Below are 19293 nucleotides of genomic sequence, written 5' to 3'. Positions count from 1 at the left end.
TCTGCGTATGCCCACATCCATCACTCTTATTCTATGGGATAAGCCAGCAAAAGATGTGGAATTTCTAGAAGAGGGTAACAGGAACAAGTAGGTTATTTTCACACTGAAAAACAAGAAAGCAAAACCCATGAGTTGTTTTTCAGAACTGCATATGTCTTGGTATAGGAATATATATGGTAAACAGAGTGGCAGACAAGTGTGCAGCAACACCAAAACATGCTCCATCTGCTCCTCCTGTAGAAAGAGATTTGTCTCTTCCAGTGTCAGTGAATGACAGCCAGCCTATTCTCTCTTGAAACACTTGTCATTTATTTAGAGATTAAGATGGTCAAAAGTGCTTTTTTGTGTCTTTCAGATATTTTATGAGGTTTGCATGTAGCACTGAGCTGTCCAAATCTTGCCCCAATATATTTCAAAGTGCCCTCCAAAAGAGAAACGTCTCAGTCCCGGCTTGGCTCTTTGAGAGACAGTAGACAAGGGACAGCGTATGTCTTCACAGAACACTGTCAGAGCCCAATTGTATCCGTACTGCATTCTCAGCGGTATACAGGGCCACCTCAGTTTTCTGCTAACTTAGATGGACACAGTTACCAGAGCAGACACATCCCTTGCGTGCATCCACTGGGTGTTCTATCCCACTACAGCCTTTGAGCACATGGTCTTGGAAGCACTAATTAGTCATAAATACATGCATTTGCACACATAAACTGGGTTATTTTAAATGCCTATTTGTGTATGCAGATGCAGAGTTTTAGAGTTCTGAAGAAAACACTTGCCCACTAAACAAGCACACCCAAGTACTTAACTAGTCAGAAAAAAACTCTTAGTACTAAGTCATCTATCCTGTTGACTATGAAAGGCAAAGTTTACTTTGAGCAAGCAGGAAATTAGACCTCTGTTATATCAGTATCTTCCTTTCTATGCCACAAGGATGATGGCTCCCTGAGAAAGGCTTTGCTTTGAAGGTCAGGCTTTAGGAGTGTCTGAAACCAGGATGTTCCTTAAACATCAATAGCAAGTTCTCCTTTAAAGGAACATGAGGAAAAAGGTGAACATCAAGCCACAAATGGGAGAGGAGTTGTGAGCAGCCAACAATTTCAACTCCCTGCCCTGTATGTCGCATAGGCAATAACCATGATCCAGAAAGTAGCTCTTTAGCAAGGTCAAAGCATATTGCAGAACTGATAATTAATATGAAATAACTCAGTTTATAAAAAATACCAATTAAAGAATTTATTTTCTTAGAGGTTGTATTATGGGAAGCATTAACTGCAACATTTGTAGGCCACATAAAGGTAATTCTAAAGAGAGCTCTTTGATACCAACTCTCTTTTGAAATGTTGTGGGATTTTTCAGAGTGCTCATTAGATTTACTTATCAGTTAAAACTTGACTATTTAAAGGTATGTAGTAGGTATCAGGAGCTATACATATTGGAGACTAAACTTCCACAAAAGTTTGTCCACAGAGAGAAATACAATTCTAATAGTTTAACGATGCAGGTATAATTACACTGCAGGACCCATCCAGTCCTCCCATATGGAAACACTCTAGCCCTTTTTGAGGAATAGTCTTCTGCTACAGCGTCTACTTCCCTGTCAGATTTCGTTTTGCGGTTCTCTCCCTGCTTTTCTCGGAGTTGACAACTGTCTCCACGTACAGACTGTAATGGTGTGTGAATATCCAAATTAAACTGGTGAACTTTTCAATGGCAGAAGCAAGTCGGAGACAATCTCCTTGTCACCCCCTGTTCAGAGTACCCACATCTCTGAAGCAGACTCTTGTGATCAGAGAACGAGGGCAGTACAGCAGAAAGATGGAACTGGGAGTCCATTAGACACAAAAATGAGTTTTAAAAGATTTTCTTTCCTTAAAACCAATTTCATGTAATCAGTGCATGTTTTTTGACAAAAACAAAGGGGAATCTTGACGTTTTATTTCCAAATACATTTTGCATTTAAGCAAAAAAGGAAACATTGCCAATTAAGGCTGAAGTTCCACCATGACCTCCCCCTGCTGTGCAGATACTCCTGCACACAGACGGTGTGCGACAGCCTCACAGTTACAGAGGGAAGCTGTTCTCAGACTCCTTGGATCGTCCTTGTGCCTCCTTTTTTCCTAACAGTCCTGCCTCCATGTACATATGCTGTCCCCTTTGATCCCCTAGCCCTCCAGACCCCTCCTCAAATACAAAGGTTTGCAAGGTCTATTCCCCTCCTCACCTCCTAAGATCCTGTACCCGCAGCTCCAGCAAGGCTAGGCTCCTTCCACCCTCCCCAGACCTGCTCCTAGCCTGAGCTCCCCTCACCCTCTGCGTGCTTTTCCAGATGCCTGACCTTGGAGCACCACCAGAGCTTTCCCCTCCCTCTCCCGTGATCCTGCACAGCTCTTCACCATTGAGGTATTACCCAGAAACACACGCCCTGCTACCCAAGCCCTAAGACCCTCAGAGGGAGCCCTCTGATGTTATTGACCCTGTGCCACCAACTCCACTGGTTGTGGCACCACAAAGAGGGGGAAGGAGAGGATAGGGAGCAGGAGAAAATGCTCCTGCATCAGTTTTCCCACCCTTGTCCCACCCGCAACATGCAACCTGACATGGTCCCAGTGCGACAGCGAAGCTCATCTTGGGGCTGGTGGAGAGGACGTGGCCGCTCCATATAGACATGAGACAGAAGGAGTTTTCCGGAGGCTGTTCTCTCTCACAAGTTTCAAAACCACTGACTTAACACTTCAATGTATTAACACTGCGGGGAGCCTTTCTGTAAAGGAGTTCTGATATTTTTCAGTTGAACTAGTCATTTTACGTTAAGTGCTTTTCATTGCGTTTATCTTTGTGGACAACACAACTGAAAACCCGCTGCAATGCAATGTGTTGCAAGTAGCTTATCTACATTCTGCTTATATTAGAGTAATAATTTGCCAGTGTTTCCCACATGATTTTGTTATGCCTTAGATAAAAGCTAGCCTGGACATGACAAATCATTACAATTACTTACTTATTAAATGGTTGCTATGCTTTTCTGATGAAGACATAACATAGTAGGTACCACATTAAGTCACTGGGGATTTAGGCAGGAGGGTTTAGTTATAAAATAGGCCCCAACTTCTTTATGCAGTCATGGCACAAATGATCACAACTGGAAAACAAATTCCCTGTTTTGTAAAGATGAATGCTTCATCCAAAAATGCCTGCAACCGCAAAAATGGAAAAGCATGTTTTAAAGTTATCTAAGGTATTTTCACAGGAATGTGCACAAGAAACAAGCCGAAGAGTGCCAGCTGTCACACAGCATAGGCAGAACATTGTCTTCTTACTCCTTCAGCTAAAACCAAACCACACCTCTCAAACCTGAGAGCTCTTTTCATCCATTTGGAGTGAAAGACAGGAGGACACTCCCTTATGGTTTTTACCATCCAGTACAGACAGTTGACCTTTGCCTGTCTGCCCACGCCTCTCCAGACCTTTTTCCCTACATGCATCGCGGCGGTCCCTACTTGTGCCAGGGTATGGAGCCGGTGGGTAGCCAGCTGCCTCTTTGGCTAGCATACGCTTAGGAACAGGGAGGGGAAACGGCAGGAGAGAAAAGGCAGGGGACAAAGGTGTTACTTTTACTGAACTAAACTTTCTGCTACCACTGCATGGCAAACCACTCCTAGAGGACTGCTAAAAGCATCAGAGAATCAAACTAGAGAAAGCAGCCTCATATTAACTTGTTGAAGAGCACAACGATATCCGTGAATTGCACTCTCTCCTTTCAGTGAAAGGTTCTGATCATCTAAATTGAGTTTCCAAACCTTCATCAAAATTGCTGATAGTACTAACTCTCCTCTAGAAAGGCACAGCTTCTATTTACTGAAAAGGTCTGAACTAACAAAAAGTGGTTTGTTCTTTTTCATTCTGTTCTTTGCTTTTATTTATAATGCATTATGCCCTCAGTTGAACACACATAAAAGCTTCCTAGTGTTAGTGGTACTGTTTTAACTGCAACTAATCTGTCTGCCTAATTTTGGACCTTTTGGGGGGGATTTTTCTTCCTGTTGTATACTAGCATAGAAAAGCTGAGATCCTGTGTATTTAACATACTTGAGAATCAAGTGATATTAGTTTTATTCAGGATGAAAAAACAACACATTTAATAACCCATCAGACAGTGGGTTAAGGATTCATGCAGTTCTTTTAAATTATACCTTTAAGGAAAACATTTTTCACTAGGTCTCCAATAAAACAGACTTATATTCACTCCTTGTATTTAATAAGTATACACCTGTGAATTTGTTTTTAAGCAGATTCTGTCTCTGCATACAGTTACAGAGTTCTTGAATACTCCACATTGGCATTATAATCAATGCTATAAATAGGGCAGAATAAAAGAGGACTTTTCTATAGTGTATGTATAAGGCAGCTACACAGTATGGGCTTTCTAATGAAGCTGCCCTTGGTTCTGTGAAATCAAATCGGCTACAATCCCAATCAAAATCTCTTCAACTTCTGCTTATATAGCAGTCTAAACTGTGTTTTTTAAACACAGACACAGAGAAGGTGAGCTCTGAATTCTACACCACAGTCCCATTGTATATATTTCTGTTCATGGTTTTCGAAGTCTACAGATGTACATACCTAAGTTTTTGTAGATGCCATTACCAAGTAAATGTTTGAGCTGACTTAAACATGGCTATAAACTAATGCATACCATGTTAAACCAGGCAGTTTCAAAACTATTGCAGTCCTGTTAGAAAACAGTGTAGCTACATGAAAAATACTTAATTCCAGCACAAACATAAACAATGACTCTAGAAAGTTAAAAATTTTACAACATAAGTGTAAATTTAATGATGTGTTTTCAATACCTTTAAGTGTATCTCCAAAACCATGAGCCTCTTTTTCAAAAATTAAATGGCCTACAGAATCAAGGAAAGGAAAACCGCTGTAGAAGTGTTCATGATTTTATGTCTCTAAATCAGGTCCTGCCAATTGTGGTTTTCTTCAGCACAGTAATGTCTATGCTTTACCATGTTGGATTCATGCAGTGGCTCGTTGCAAAGGTATGTATTTTTGCCAGTAGGTACTCATTTGCCTAGTACTGGACACTTTTTGAACACATCAGTGAACTGTAGCATGGGCCCTGACCGAGCTGCTCAGGGGTAGACATATGAAAAGTAGCTGTTTATTTTTAACCTAGAAATAGTTCCAAATATTACCACTGCAAAATCCTAATTGGCATCACATAGCACACTTTCCTCCCCTCAATCTGGTTTTATTGCTAATGTCACAGTAATTGTTAGATTTGCCTGGCTAGCTTTAGTGTTCCTCAGATGCTATACTTGCTTAAATCTTCCTTTCTGCCTGCCCCTCTCTCAGCCCCCAAAGTGCAGTATGGAGGCTACATCACAGGCAGTGGCTTTCCGCTAAGCATTGCAGTAGCAATTGCATATGCCTTCTAATCACAGATCCCCAGAATAAGATCGGAGGCTCGTTCCTCACGTCATGCTCAGTGTTCATTTCTGTCTGGTCCTAGGTCCAGTGCCAGTGTCCACTAAGCTAAGAGCAGGTCCACAGAAAGTCCATGTCCTGCCCAGCCTGCCCAATGATATAAGGGAAAAGATCTTCCTCCCTGGTGGTAGTTAAACCTTATTTGAAGATACCCTTAAAAAGTCCTTTGTCCTTCTCATTCGCAGGATTGCTATATAAGCACCACAAACCCCACCTAGCTGAAACAGTGTGCTAAAATGTCTATGAGGCATTTTTAGCCTTAATCTAAATGTCACATTTTTTTCCCTTCGTATGATCCAAGTCCCTTTGGACAGGTACATAAGTAATAAGGACACATCAAAATATCTGCTTTGATTACTTTAGTTCAACAATTTAGTGCCCAGGAGGAGCCTGGGGTACTCTCAATTCTGTTCAATTATTCCTCCTCTGGCTTATTTCAACATGTTACTATTAAATGAATGTGCCATATCTTGAAGTTGAAGTCATTAACTCTGGAAATATTGTAAGCTGTCTCAGAACTCTTATATTGGCATGATTAATTCAAGAAATGCATGGAATAGGCAGACCAATGTGTTTTGGTTTTTTTTTTTTTCTTTTTTAATCATTTTAGGTTGGTTGGATAATGCAAGTTTTCATGGGGACAACTCCTGTTGAGTCTCTGGTAGCTGCAGGTAACATATTTGTGGGACAGGTGAGTTTGAGCATAGAAAAAAATGCTAGCACAGGATTACTGAATATTGTGAAATATTGCTGATCAGCGAGTATCTGTGTATAAAAAAATCATCATTTCATATGAAGCTAGTACTCCAGTACAGCAGGACTGGTGGCTGATTTCCAGAATTACAGTATGTTCATATGTCAGCAGTGATGCACAATGGGGTAGGTTTGGGAACCATTTGTTTTCCTAATGGAAAGTCAAGCATGAATGTAGGTGATAGATCTCCCTTAAAATGACTACCAGACTACTCCAAGGCTATGAAGAAATAACAATTTCAGGTTTTTTTTAAATTGAAAAGGCATATGGGCTGAAAAGAGGGCACATGAGGCAGGCAATGTCCAGGAGAGAGAGACAATGCAGAAAACTAAGATCCAGGGCTGGCTGTGCAAGGCCTTAGCCAAAAAAAGCATGGGACAGAGTCTAACAGTCCACTTTAAATGGGAAATTCATTAAACTCACACTACAACAGTGTCTGTCCCAGGCTTCAAAGCAATGTAGAAAGATCACCAAGTAGTATCCAAGCCCAAAAGCAACATTAGCATATCAGTCATTTAGCAGTGGTGCGTCATTGTATCACACTGCTTCAAGATTTAAACCAGTACCTCTGCATGACACTGCCTCCAGGATGTGCTCGCACACATGCCAGAGCAGCTGAGAGCTTTAAGCTTCCCATAGCGGCTGGTATGCGTGTTTCACTGGACACACAGGCTAACCTGCAGCTCAGACCTGTGGCTGTTCCTGACTCACTCAGAATTGGATTAGGATTTCTTGGCAATTTCATTGGGCCTTGGGGGACATGGTAAACCAGCAAGAAGTATCTTCAGACAAGAGGGATGTTGGTACAATATTCCTTCTTGGGGTAGAAAAACCCCAACCTATTAATATTCAGAGCACTCATTAGCACTAAGATTAACTAGTCAAAGACACCTAAGAAAGTGTGATGCAGCCACTCATTTTTCTTCCTTGTTAATAAAAGAAACCTGTGAGGATTTATTAGGAAGTTCTTAATTTGGTGGTTGTTTTTCACTTGCAGACAGAGTCTCCTCTCCTGGTACGGCCCTACTTACCACACATCACCAGATCTGAACTCCATGCAGTCATGACAGCTGGATTCTCAACTATTGCTGGAAGTGTCTTAGGAGCATATATTTCTTTTGGGGTAAGACAGGGAAAGAGAACTGGAAAATATACTGTTTATCTGAAATCATGTAAGTATAAAAGCCCAGCTAAAATGCTTTGGAAGTATGCCTGACTCATTCCCATCTTTTTTTTTTTTTTTTTCCCCTGTGGAATTAACCACCAAAATCTTCTGTCTTCCAACAGTAAAAAGGATACCAATATCTGATCTTGAAGATATTGTTAAGTAGCACAAACATCTACCTAAGTAATACAGAGAGACTTCCTGCCATAGTTGCAAGGAAAAGACTGATTTGTATGCTTTCCTACAGTCCAGATAAACTGACATATGGAATATACTAACTGATCAACCCTCCCACTTCTGTGGCAGTGATACAGATAAAGTCCTTCAGGAACTGTTGCTAGCCATAGCAGCCTAAAGAGTTGACTTGTGACTGAGGTTCTAGTGATGCTGTACAAACATGGGTAATAAATGTCTCATCTGCTAAGGGGCTGGCAGCACAAAGCCAGAAAAACAGGGCTGAAGATGTGAGTTATGATCAGAGTCATTGGAGGATGGTTGATAAATATATTAGTTCTGTATCTGAATAAAATACAGTGGAGAGGCAGAGGCAAGAAGGGATGATTGGCCAAAAAGACCAAGCGAGTAAGAGAAGAAAAGGAGAGATGGAAATAATGCAGAAGCTGGCAAAGAAGCTGTTTTGTGTAGAAATTTGTGGAAGAAGGGGTGAAAGGGGAATAGAAGGATTTATGTTAGGCCATGTAAATTTTTTTTTTAAACACAAAGTCAAGGGACAAAACCAATTTTCTGCCACTGCAAGGTATACAGGGGTTGTTAAGGAAAGCGGGCTCTCACTCACCTGCTCTGCTATTGTTACACCCAGCTGCACTCAATGGACCTAGGGTTTTTTGTTTCTTTTGCCTTCTGCCTTGTCACTAGGGAGGAGTGAAGCAGTTTACCTCTTAGGAAGATTACTCCATACTTTTCACTACTTAGACTTTTCCTGTCTCCCATTGGCTTTTTCCTGTATTGCTCATTCTCTTATTTTCCTTATGAGCAATGTGAACTTTTTAATGACACCCTGTAGAAAAATAATCCAAGCATCTAACAATTTTAATTACTTTCCTCCATGTTTGTGCATGTGCGTGTGGTTATCACAGCGTATTTTCTGTCACCTGGAATTCTAGGTTTCCGCCTCCCACCTACTGACTGCTTCTGTCATGTCAGCACCAGCATCATTAGCCACCTCCAAACTATTCTGGCCTGAAACAGAAAAGCCTACAGTAACTCTGAGGAGTGGCCTACAAATGGCAAAAGGGTAAGCTGATCTAGGCTCTCGTTAATAGTAATATTCATGCAAAAATGAGATTTGGAAAAATATCTCCTCATACATAAGCTTTAGAGTTAGTACATGGTAGATGTGCAAGCAATAAATTAATTACACACCAATATACCCCAAATGAGTAGTTTGTGAATTCGGGTGCAGCATGTCCCATTATGATGTATGGGACAGGCACAGAGATGCCAAGAACCTGGGCCAGACAATAAACCCTGCAAAGAAAGAGGGAAATGTCTACCTGAGGTGAGCCACCAAGAGGTTTTCCCATTTGCTCTGTTGCTGTCTTTGCTTTGTAACAAATCTGTAAATGCAAACATACAAAAGCAAAGGTGGAGCAATCATTTCAACAATGACAGCAGCGAACTTGTTGCCCATCTGCTGGGAGACTCACTTGCCTTGAGAATGACAGGTAAAGTAAAAAGCCTTGTAAGGAGCTGTTCCTGAACAGTCTGGGCATGCCTGCAAGAAGAGCAGTGCTCACTCCCCCATCCCGGTGGTGCCACAGGCAGTCACAGTACTGAGACCAGATTCAGAGCTTGCCCAACCCCAAATCTGCCAGAATTCGTCCTCAGGGCACCAAAAGCATATCCTCCCAGTGGCTCCCATGAGGATCAAGAGCAAAAACCTACTCCACCTCATCATTATTTTCCCTCTGAATGAACACACAGCTTCACTTGTAGATTTCTAATTGAGTCCATGTAACTTTTCATTCTATGGTTTTATCTTGATTTAAAAAATGTTCACACTCTGGTTTTCTTTTCATTGATAAAGTGAATCAAAGAACCTGCTGGAAGCAGCCAGTCAAGGTGCCTCTACCTCAATCCTGCTGGTGGCGAACATTGCTGTGAATCTGATCTCCTTCCTTGCCCTGCTGGCTTTCCTTGACTCAGCCCTCTCTTGGGTGGGCAGTCTGTTTGACTATCCACAGCTGAACTTTGAGGTATGGTCTTCAGGTCCTTCATGCAGCTTATATACATGCATAATTTATCTTTCTCAAATTAAGTGCCTGTGTGGTTTTGTTGTGGGTTTTTTGGGTTTTTTTTAATATGATCTAAACCCATATATTTTTATGTGCATATTCTTGAAAAATGTCTTTACAGTCAAAGGAAAATTGTTGCCATGTAAATATTTCTGTATCCATTAGCCCATGTATAGTTTCCTTCTCTGGTGCTCTTGCTAACAAGCAGAGTACGTTTACAGAGGACCCTATGCTAATACCTGCCCCCTCTGACTTGGCAGTGCAGCAGATCTGTCGGTTACACACTTGCCAAGCCATTAACATCTCTTCAGTGCAAACGTTATTAAAGTGGCCTTAGTTTCAGAGAGCCCCATCGAGTCCTTAATTTAATGCTCACTGGCTTCACTTACATAAGGACACTGGGGCAAGGCTGGACTCATCTGAACCCATGCTTACTCAATACCACTTAGTTCTCAACACAATTAAATTGTAAAACTGCACCCAAATCACTCAGCTGAACAAACAGGTTTTAAACAGGACTTCTTTTTTAACCTAGGTCAATACATCATTTTTGACCCAATGCAACAATCTTGGTTCAATGGTTTGGGGCTTTTTGTTTTGCAAGCTCCTAATAAAAGCACCGTGTCAAACATGGATATAACCTTGCGATAAGGGTGCTGCAGAAGTGAACAGACATTCATAGGAGTTGTGGCTTCAGCAATATTAAGATGTTACGCTGCACAGCTTCCACAGATTATTGCACTGCACAGACACACAACAGAGGAAAGGCAGAAGTATGCCTACTTCAGCCATACTTATGCAAGGGCTGTTATTTTAAGAACTGCTGGATGGAGTAAGATTTGGGCAGACAGATAACCCACAAGGAGCTGAGACCCACAGACACATTGCATTCAACCATGCATCCCTTTTGAGAGACACTAACCTTTAGCCTTTTGCGGACAGAGAAACCAACCAGGAATAGTAACTGTTTAAACACCTCAGTTACATCCACTAAAGACAATCCAACCAAACCCTTTCACAGCTGGAGCTATTTTCTCTCTTATATAAAAATAAGCTATACTTTGATATGGGATTTTTTTTTTTAAATTTGCATAAAACTTTTAATGTTAGGGAAAAAAGGCACAGCTTTAATTATGTCAGATGCACAGCTTTTATGCAGAGACAAGTCTATTGTTTACATCAGTTGGAGCCCAATAACCTGGTAATTAAACATGTTCATTAACGCACTTGATTTAATCAGTGGAAGAACCAGACTTCTCAATTCTCTTATCAGCTGTTTTAACTGAACCCTCCTTCTTTCCTTCAAACACTATGCCCAACCTGAAGCCACTGTTGGGGAAAAAAGGCACAGAAACTTTTGTTTTACTTTAGGTGTAAAATTAGGGACATACCTATTACTTCGTTATATCTAGATTTTGTGTTAGTCTTTCAAAAATTACTCAAGCGTACCATACTGTTAAAAACCCTTAGTCTCCCAGACATGTTGGCAGTAAGAATTCAAGGCCAATTTTCCTCTGCTGAAATAAAACGATCTTTATTTTAATTTTAGAGAACTTATTGCATGCCATTGTTCTTTGACCAAACATATCTTTTGACCTGCTTTGTCTTATATATTTTGCAGAACATTTGTGCTTATGTCTTCATGCCATTCTCATTCATGATGGGAGTAGACTGGGAAGACAGTTTTATTGTTGGTGGACTACTAGGTTACAAAACTTTTTTCAATGAATTTGTGGCTTATGAGCGCCTCTCAAAACTGATCCACAACCGAGAAAAGGGCGGGAGCATGTACATTAATGGTGTGAAACAGTATATGACTGTAAGTAACATTTCCTATTCTACAGATTTATTTGATCTAATACTTTTCTGCTGAAACTCATTTTTTTAATATCGGTACAAAGGGATAATGGTGGCATATGATTCTAAAGTGTGTTTTTCAGTGGCAGAGTTCAATTATGAAAATGCAGCATCACTTTGTGAGGCTGCCATAACTGTCATCACACTAGCTATCTCAAACAAACATAGCAAAAGAAAGGCATGGTTTTGGGGAACATGCAGTGTCCCACAGGACACTGCTCATAAGACCAAGGCTGTCTTCAAGGTGAGTTTCTTCTTACCTCATTCTTAGCTAGCACTTCCCTATGAGATACTCTCCCAGGAAAATCCTGGGCAAGAACTGGAGGATCCTCCTGCCTGCAGAGGTTTAGCCAAGCGTTAAGCTTCAAGAGAGGCATCCAGCAAGCTGATGGCATTTGTTACTGGCACACCTCTGCTGGAGGTTATTGTCCCCTGTGCAGAGGGCAGTAATACAAGACATGGATTACATGGTGTACATCTCCCTTGCCACACTGAGTCCAACCAGTTTGTTTCAATTGCCAATAAAAGTTAGTCTGCATGAGGTTTCCAGCCAAAGCCTGGGCCCACCTCTCATTCACATGTCCAACAAGATTCACCCAACAGGACACATAATTCCTACTACAATTCACTGAGGAAGAAACCTAGAGGATGGCAATACAAACGGCATGCTGGGTGTGTGCACAGGGGCAAAGAATATGAAGTGATCAAGGCTGACCTTTGCAGACATGACAGCTCCCCCATCTGGCATCCAAATGCACAGACCGTGCTGAATTTGTCCTCAGAAATTCTAAGCACAGGCAACAAAAACCATGATATCTGTCTTTACGCCTGGACTGGCCTTTCTTCCTCAAATCAAGACAAATTTTCTCTGTACAGGACCCTTAATTAGGAAGCATACTTTTGTACAGCTTTAAATCTTCACTTAATCCGGTCAGATGCTGTGGATACCTGCCTTATATTCAAAATCAAAAACATGTTCCTGGCCACTTGCATTCCTTATTACCAGAACATATTTCACAAGTGGAGGTAGAAAGCCAGGCAGTCTGATCAAATACTCACACACTTGCCTGAGCATCCATTACCAGTATTTCTGCAATTCCTGGAAATAGGATCCTGGGCTAGATGAACCTTTGATCTGCCCTGCTATACTCATGCTACGTTCTACAAGGGGAACATGGCTCTGAACTTCTGAATGAGTGATTTTTTTTTTTTAATCTGGAAGTCAGCATTAAAATGCAGATCCCATCGACTGTATGTCACCTTTTTTTCTTTTTTTTTTTCAGTAAGATGTCATATAGAACTTCCATGTTCACTTCTAATACCTACATAGAGCTGTATAAGCTTCCATGGTAAAAAACTCTGAGATATAAAAATAATTTTAGTTCATAACACAAGTAAAAATTGCCCAGTAATCATTTTAATTATGGCACAACAGTTCAGGTGAGAGTGCACTTGACTTCCACTTTTAACTGCTCTTCAGCTTCAGAACTGTCTAATACATCCAGGCACAGATATTCAGTCAGAGCGAGAAAACAAGCAGTCTTCTGAACTCCGTCACCTGTGTCAGTAATAACAAGGCTTCCTGTTTTCAGAGCTAGGAAAGTGCAAATGAAAATAGGGAAATCACAGTACACAAAGCCTTTTCTAGGAAAAGCAGGTAGAGTGGGTACTTGAAAAGCATTTTCCTGCATATGTGCAGAGTGATTGAAAATATCTACAAATTGGTTTTCATAAAACAGGAATGGAAACAGAGAAACTTCTAATAAACAGGAAACCTACTAGAACACTCATTTAGGCATCCTCAGCTTGGGCCTAAAACACAGTAAACAGGAGTTCAGAGCTGCCACGGGGAAAAAATCCATTTGCTGAGATATGTTGCCTCCTTTCCCAAAATGTTTGAACTAGATTTGTCTCAAGGTTTGTAAGGTTTGTAGCCTCATTTCACCAAAAGTAATTTTGTGTCCTGTGAAGGGCCTCTCCATGGAGGTAAAGGCCAACCCAACCTTGTCTCTGCTCTGAGGTCCAGACTGAGCTGGTGTTGCCCAAGGGGAGGAAGGAGGCTGAAGTCAGGAAGAAAATAAGCCGCGAATGGGGATTCCAAAATCATAATGTCCCTCTGCCTGTTACCACATCAAAGCACCCACTCTCTAGGAGACCCATTTCCCTTTTCTTCCTCTGTGCACAGGGTAGAGCGCACACAGAGCAGCTTTGCACATGGAGCCTTCAGCTTGTTCAGGGACAAAGAAGTAAGGGATACATACCAAAACTTGAGGTTTCAACAGTGTTATAGAGGCAGTCCAGCTATGAACCACAAGCTGAGTCAAAGCTCTCCGACTCATACCTTCAAAAAACAGCAGCTAAATTGCGACTAGTAAGATAAGAATTATTTTTTGTCTTTAATTACTAGTACTCAGTTCAACAAAGCACAGCAATATACTTGAAAAATAAAACCATCACATGGTTTATGAGTCCTCACAAAGGCAGTGGGTCTGAAAGCCTGCACCTTTCAGCAACAGAATGAGCCTACGTTGCTGAAAGCCGCACAGTGGGGCAGCAACCAAGCAAAACAGTGATTTCAGTACTCGGAGCCCTGAGCCACAATGCCATGTTTTCAGACAACTAAATCAGCACGAGCTGTCTCAAACTACTCAACAAGGTGTGTGTTTGTTTTCCAGGTCCGCTCTGAAGTCATTGCCACTTACGCTCTTTGTGGGTTTGCCAACTTCGGCTCTCTGGGACTGGTAGTCGGAGGCCTGAGTAAGAACACCTCTCATGGACAATTTATTTGGCAAGCAAATCCCAAAGACAACACCCAAAGGAACAGACTGTGGGTGAAGCTCAAGAGTGTTAGGGGCTGAGCAGCTGCTCTGCCAAGACCCAGCACCCAACTGGGCATGGAAGGGCTCCCAGAGGGGCACAGGCTTTTGCGTGGAGGTACTGGGAGCGGGGCTGAGGACAAGGGGAGGGGACCAAGCCCTGCCAATAGGCCTCCCTGTCCAGCCCTCACGCTGCGAGCCTGAGCTACTGCCCTTGGGCTTCAGGAGGAGCAAGCCATCTCTGTAGCCTGCTGGTTTGAAAGACAAAGTTGGCTGTTTCCTGTAAAAATGTCACATATGTGTAGCAGGCTTATAGGGAAAATAAAAAAAAAAAAAGGCTTTTCAGATCTTGAGGGAAAAAGAAAAATTGAAAAACCACCTGGGTTCTTCACCGGGCAGCCAGAATTGCTGGTGGCCGCCTTTACGCTGGCGCTCAGGTGGGCTGTGTGGTGCCAGCAGTGGGGCAGCATCGAAGAGCAGGACCCAACTGTGGGGCCAGGCCCCAGTGCCGTGCCTGGGGTTTGCATCTGAAAGCTGCCATCGGCCAGCACAGACGTGCAAATTGCTAAAGCACACAGAAGTCACCATTTTATATGCAAGCCACCTTCTTAACAGAAAGCTGACATTGGCACTAGGCCTTCAAATGGCCCACTAAAAATGTCTCATTTTCCCTCCTTGTTTCTCCTGGTTCAGGCTGCAGGGTGGGAATTTCCTCTTGTGGTGGGAGAGGCTGGCAGGTTCATCTTCTTTATATCTATATGTATTTATGTTTAACGCATACTTTAATTTCCATCCTAGCAAGCATTGCTCCCTCAAAAAAAAAGGAAATAGCTGGTGGTGCTTTCAGAGCAATGATTGCAGGAACTGTCGCCTGTTTCATGACAGCCTGTGTTGCAGGTACCGTACACAAGTTTGGTGTCTCCTACAGTCAGTGACCAGAGGGTGGCAGTGCCTCAGTACGATAGACACAGCTGGGCAACTCCTGTCACTCAAACACTAGTACTTTAGGGTTTGGCAGGATTAAAAGTCAATATGCGATGAAACGTTCCTGAAAACTGGAATATGAAAAGATTTATTTTATTTCTTCTGTTTTGTCTTATCTCTTTTTTTTTGTTAGTCTGTGTGTAACACATGACTCATGAACAAAGCAAGTTATAGATGAGTTACAATCACTCCTCCACACCTCTGGCTACAGAAATACAGAAGTAATTATGAAGCAGGAAAGGAGAGTGTAAGAGAGAAGGAGCAAGAGGGAAGCGGAATAACTTTTTGCCTTAATGTTAAATTGATATTTTGGGCTGATAGTATTCCCACAGAACATTTAACTTAATGAAACTGTCCTAAGGGGGGACTCAACTGCAGATCCTTATTTTCAAAGTCTCGCCTTCAAGCTGAGTAAAGAGTTATAATGCAACAGCTATTTTAGGGAGGGAATTAAAAAGAACATAATATTAGTGATTCAAAAGATTAATTAATTGACCAGATATGATGCAGCAGGTAAAATTTATTCCCAGTATTTAACAATCCCTTTCCCAGCAGTCTTTTCTGAGCATGTGATATGCAGAATTGCATGACAAATGTTAAAGCGCTCATATTCCTCTGGTGAAGAAAGATCTTGGTGCTTTATGTAGCTGAAAACATCATGTCTGTTTCTGCCTCAGCTTCCCTATCCCTTTGTGTTCACTGCAGCAACAGAAACATACACATTTCAAGGATAGGCCCACACTATTTTCTGAAGGTTATAGAACGAGTATGCTTGAAATGTCATTAGTCTTACAGCCCTCCATAATATTTTAATACATGGCACTACTCTGTATAACTGAGGGATCAGGAAGTCTTACTAAAATGTATCATTTCACAATCCTGGCCTTAAGAATAAAATTGTGAACAGCCACTAGGAAATCTTTCCAAAACAATAAAATCTCCTTTGGAAAGAAAATTACATTGCACCCACTCCTGCTATGACAAATGCTTTCTTTATGCCCGGAAGAAGGTAAAAGAGCCAAGCAATTTCTACTACCCCAGTTAAGAACATATTAAAAAAGTGTCCGGGTTCCACAACACTACGTACAACAAGGAGCTGTCACTTTCATGTTTTTGTGTCTCCATTCCTGCAATGAATGCTGACATTACCATTTATAGGAACTTTTGGACAACATCTAGCAAAGCAAAGATAAATAAATCATAACTATCTCCATTTAAAACAAAAGAAAATGTCCTGTATTTACTTGCACTGCTGTAAGTGCAGCATAGTTCCATTTTAGTTAATGAAAGCACACTGGCCCAGCAGTGAAAAAGCAATTAGCATACCTTTTTAGTAGCATTAAAAGGGGCAGAAAACCGAACTGTTCTAAGTGCAACTGGTTACCATAGATTAATTTCTACATATTAAAAAAAAATGTTTGTGGTCACTCTTTAATCCAGTTATGTAAAATTATTCGGATTTTTTTAAAAATTGCACAGTTCAAGGATTTTAATCTTGCACCTTTACAGAACCATCTCAGAGGGTGATTTCGTATCAGCCAGAACATTTCATCTGACCATGCCCAGATCTTATCTTCTGCTTCATTACTCATTAAGAAAATTGTTACTTACTTCACAGGAATGCTGACTGTCCCTCATCTGGAAGTTCCTTGCCGCATGTTATTAGGAAATGCCTTCAACTCCACAGATTTCCCTGCTAACAGCACAAAGCTCGTTGAATGCTGCCAGCAACTCTTCACCAGGTATTGAGGAACTCTTTATCCTTCTGTCAGCTAACTTAGGGAGCTCATATATTCTCTAAAGGCCTAATTTTATTTTTTGCATTTGGCTTTTTTTCTTAGGCACCTGCTTTCCATGAACTTGCATCTTTTAAAGAAATTAGTATTTTAATGCTGTGAATTGTTTTCCTTTTCTCGGGTATTTGTCTGTTACATGCCAAATACAAACAGAACCAACAGAGAACTCAAAACATCTTTGTCCAAACCTGAGCTTCCTGAAAGGCTAAAGATGGATTCTCATGTAAAGATTCAGTGGTCTAGCTCAGGCTCATCTAAAATATTAACAAAAAATAAATAAAATATTTCAACTAACATAATATTAACATAGTATCTGCGGGTAACTCTAGCTGAAAAAAGCCAGGAGCTTTTCCTTCTGCTGTCTATGAATCTGGCTGAAGATAATAGTAATCATGCCTGTTTACGTAGAAAACCTTACACACATTTGAAGTAGAAAAATATTCTGAGTTAAATTGTATTTGATAATTCTCTATCCAAGATAGAGAAGAAAGAAATAATGATATTAAATAAGGAATATATTTAGACATACTTAACACTATCTCACAAAGAACCAAAGGTCTATGTATTTAGATTATAGCAAGAACCTTTAAAATTTGTCCCAATGTGCTGCTTCTTTTTTTTTCCATTTTCACAACTAATTGCTTTAGAAATAAATACTCTAATTCATCTTTTTTTCCATGCTGTTGAAAATAGAAGAACTTAATCCTTCTTTTCACATTTCTTTTAGCAAAGACAATGCTCTAAGATTGAGCACTTGTCTACAACAAAAACATACAATGTAAATGTAACAGTGATGTTGCTGTAACCTAACCTGCAAGAACTCTCTTGACAAAATCCTCAAATAGGGAAATTTTTCAGAACTGTTTGATTTCACTGGATCTTCCTTCACACCCTCTCGCTTAACTAAAACAGGGGGGTTTTGTGTGCAGTAGAGAGATTTCTTGTTACATCTTTTTAGTATCAAAACTTGTGGCAACTTGAAATTTGTTATGATGTTTAACTCCTCATGTTAGGAATCAAAATTCCAACTCTAACTTGAGGTGATTTTTTTTTTGTATTATTCTTTTGAAACATATATTTTTTCCTTTCACGCCTTGGCATAAAATGTAGCTTTGAATACGGGCATATACAATATATAAGGTGGCCTTATTTTTATGGTAACATTTTTAGATTTCAACTATTCACAAAAATGTAATTTAAAAAAATTATTCATGTTGGTATCAAGATCACCAACTCCTGCCTGAACATCAGTGCTTGCATGTCACTGCAAGGAACTTCTGTTCTGGCAACCTAATGTTCCAAATGAGTTTATTGAACCAGTGTCAAAAACTTTTTTTCACAGTAAAAATCATCTGTGATATTGGGTACATTCCTTCATTCATATTTCTTCATCACTCTGACTTTTCCTCATCACACTAATTTTAACTCGACCAGGTTGCTACAAAGACAAGAGCTTGCTCTGCTTTCACTAGAATCAATGTTGAGCAAATGCTTCGAAGATGCAAAAACCTTGAATAGTGAAGTGAAACCCTCAATAGTTTCAGTTATCTAGGAAGATACACCCAAGGCATGAGGACTTTATACAGAAAACCTGGCATCACCTCGATAAAAAGGGAGAACATCTGGTCGTGACACAACTGGTGTTTGGAAAGTCTTCTCTCTCTTTCATTTCTCATCAAAATTTTAACACATTTAGAGTTGCTTTGGAGACAGTGTGTGTATTTGTGTATGTACATATGTGTATGCATATAGACATATACTATATATACGTACAGAGAGAAAAGGAGCATATCTGATTTCTGCTTTTATCTCCTTCCCCAGTGTAAATCATTCACAGGAGATCTTCCCTGGAGGAAACTACAGCCTGAGTTCCTGGAAAGGGTGTTGCCAAATACTGGATCAACCTGCTTTTCATTGCACTTGGATTAAGCCTTAATTTTGGGGGGGAATAGATCACAAATAACAGCTGTGTTCCTTGGTAGAAATGTAATAAAAAATTTCCTTTTCCACAACAAGTGTGAAACCCCTGCCCCAACTTCTGTTTTCCATCTCTTACCAGCCAATTCCTCTGACTTGCTTGGAATTACTCATAAATTAAACTGGGATAAATGCAAGACACCTCTTGCTGCAGATCTCTTCTCCTGTAACAGATCAGAAGAGAATGAGAACATTT

At 40.7% G+C, this 19293-nt stretch overlaps 1 protein-coding gene across 1 annotated transcript in view; it reads left to right on the top strand.

Annotated features, from left to right (window-relative positions):
• The window catches only part of SLC28A3 (solute carrier family 28 member 3), a gene marked incomplete at both ends in the record, with an annotated part of 43466 nt that extends 24410 nt beyond the window's left edge, over positions 1–19056 (top strand). The window contains 10 exons of the mRNA XM_082335452.1: positions 4965–5045; positions 6104–6184; positions 7245–7370; positions 8537–8667; positions 9460–9628; positions 11289–11486; positions 14200–14281; positions 15139–15237; positions 16943–17066; positions 18942–19056. Coding sequence (XP_082191578.1) covers positions 4965–5045; positions 6104–6184; positions 7245–7370; positions 8537–8667; positions 9460–9628; positions 11289–11486; positions 14200–14281; positions 15139–15237; positions 16943–17066; positions 18942–19056 — 1206 coding nt within the window. The remainder of the gene's footprint in view (positions 1–4964; positions 5046–6103; positions 6185–7244; positions 7371–8536; positions 8668–9459; positions 9629–11288; positions 11487–14199; positions 14282–15138; positions 15238–16942; positions 17067–18941) is intronic.
• Between the last annotated feature and the right edge of the window lie 237 nt (positions 19057–19293).

Source organism: Platalea leucorodia (genome assembly GCF_965183815.1).
Source record: "Platalea leucorodia genome assembly, chromosome: Z".
NCBI classification, from domain to species: domain Eukaryota; kingdom Metazoa; phylum Chordata; class Aves; order Pelecaniformes; family Threskiornithidae; genus Platalea; species Platalea leucorodia.
Note: the sequence above shows the minus strand (reverse complement) of the source record. Positions and strands in the feature narration are given on the sequence as shown.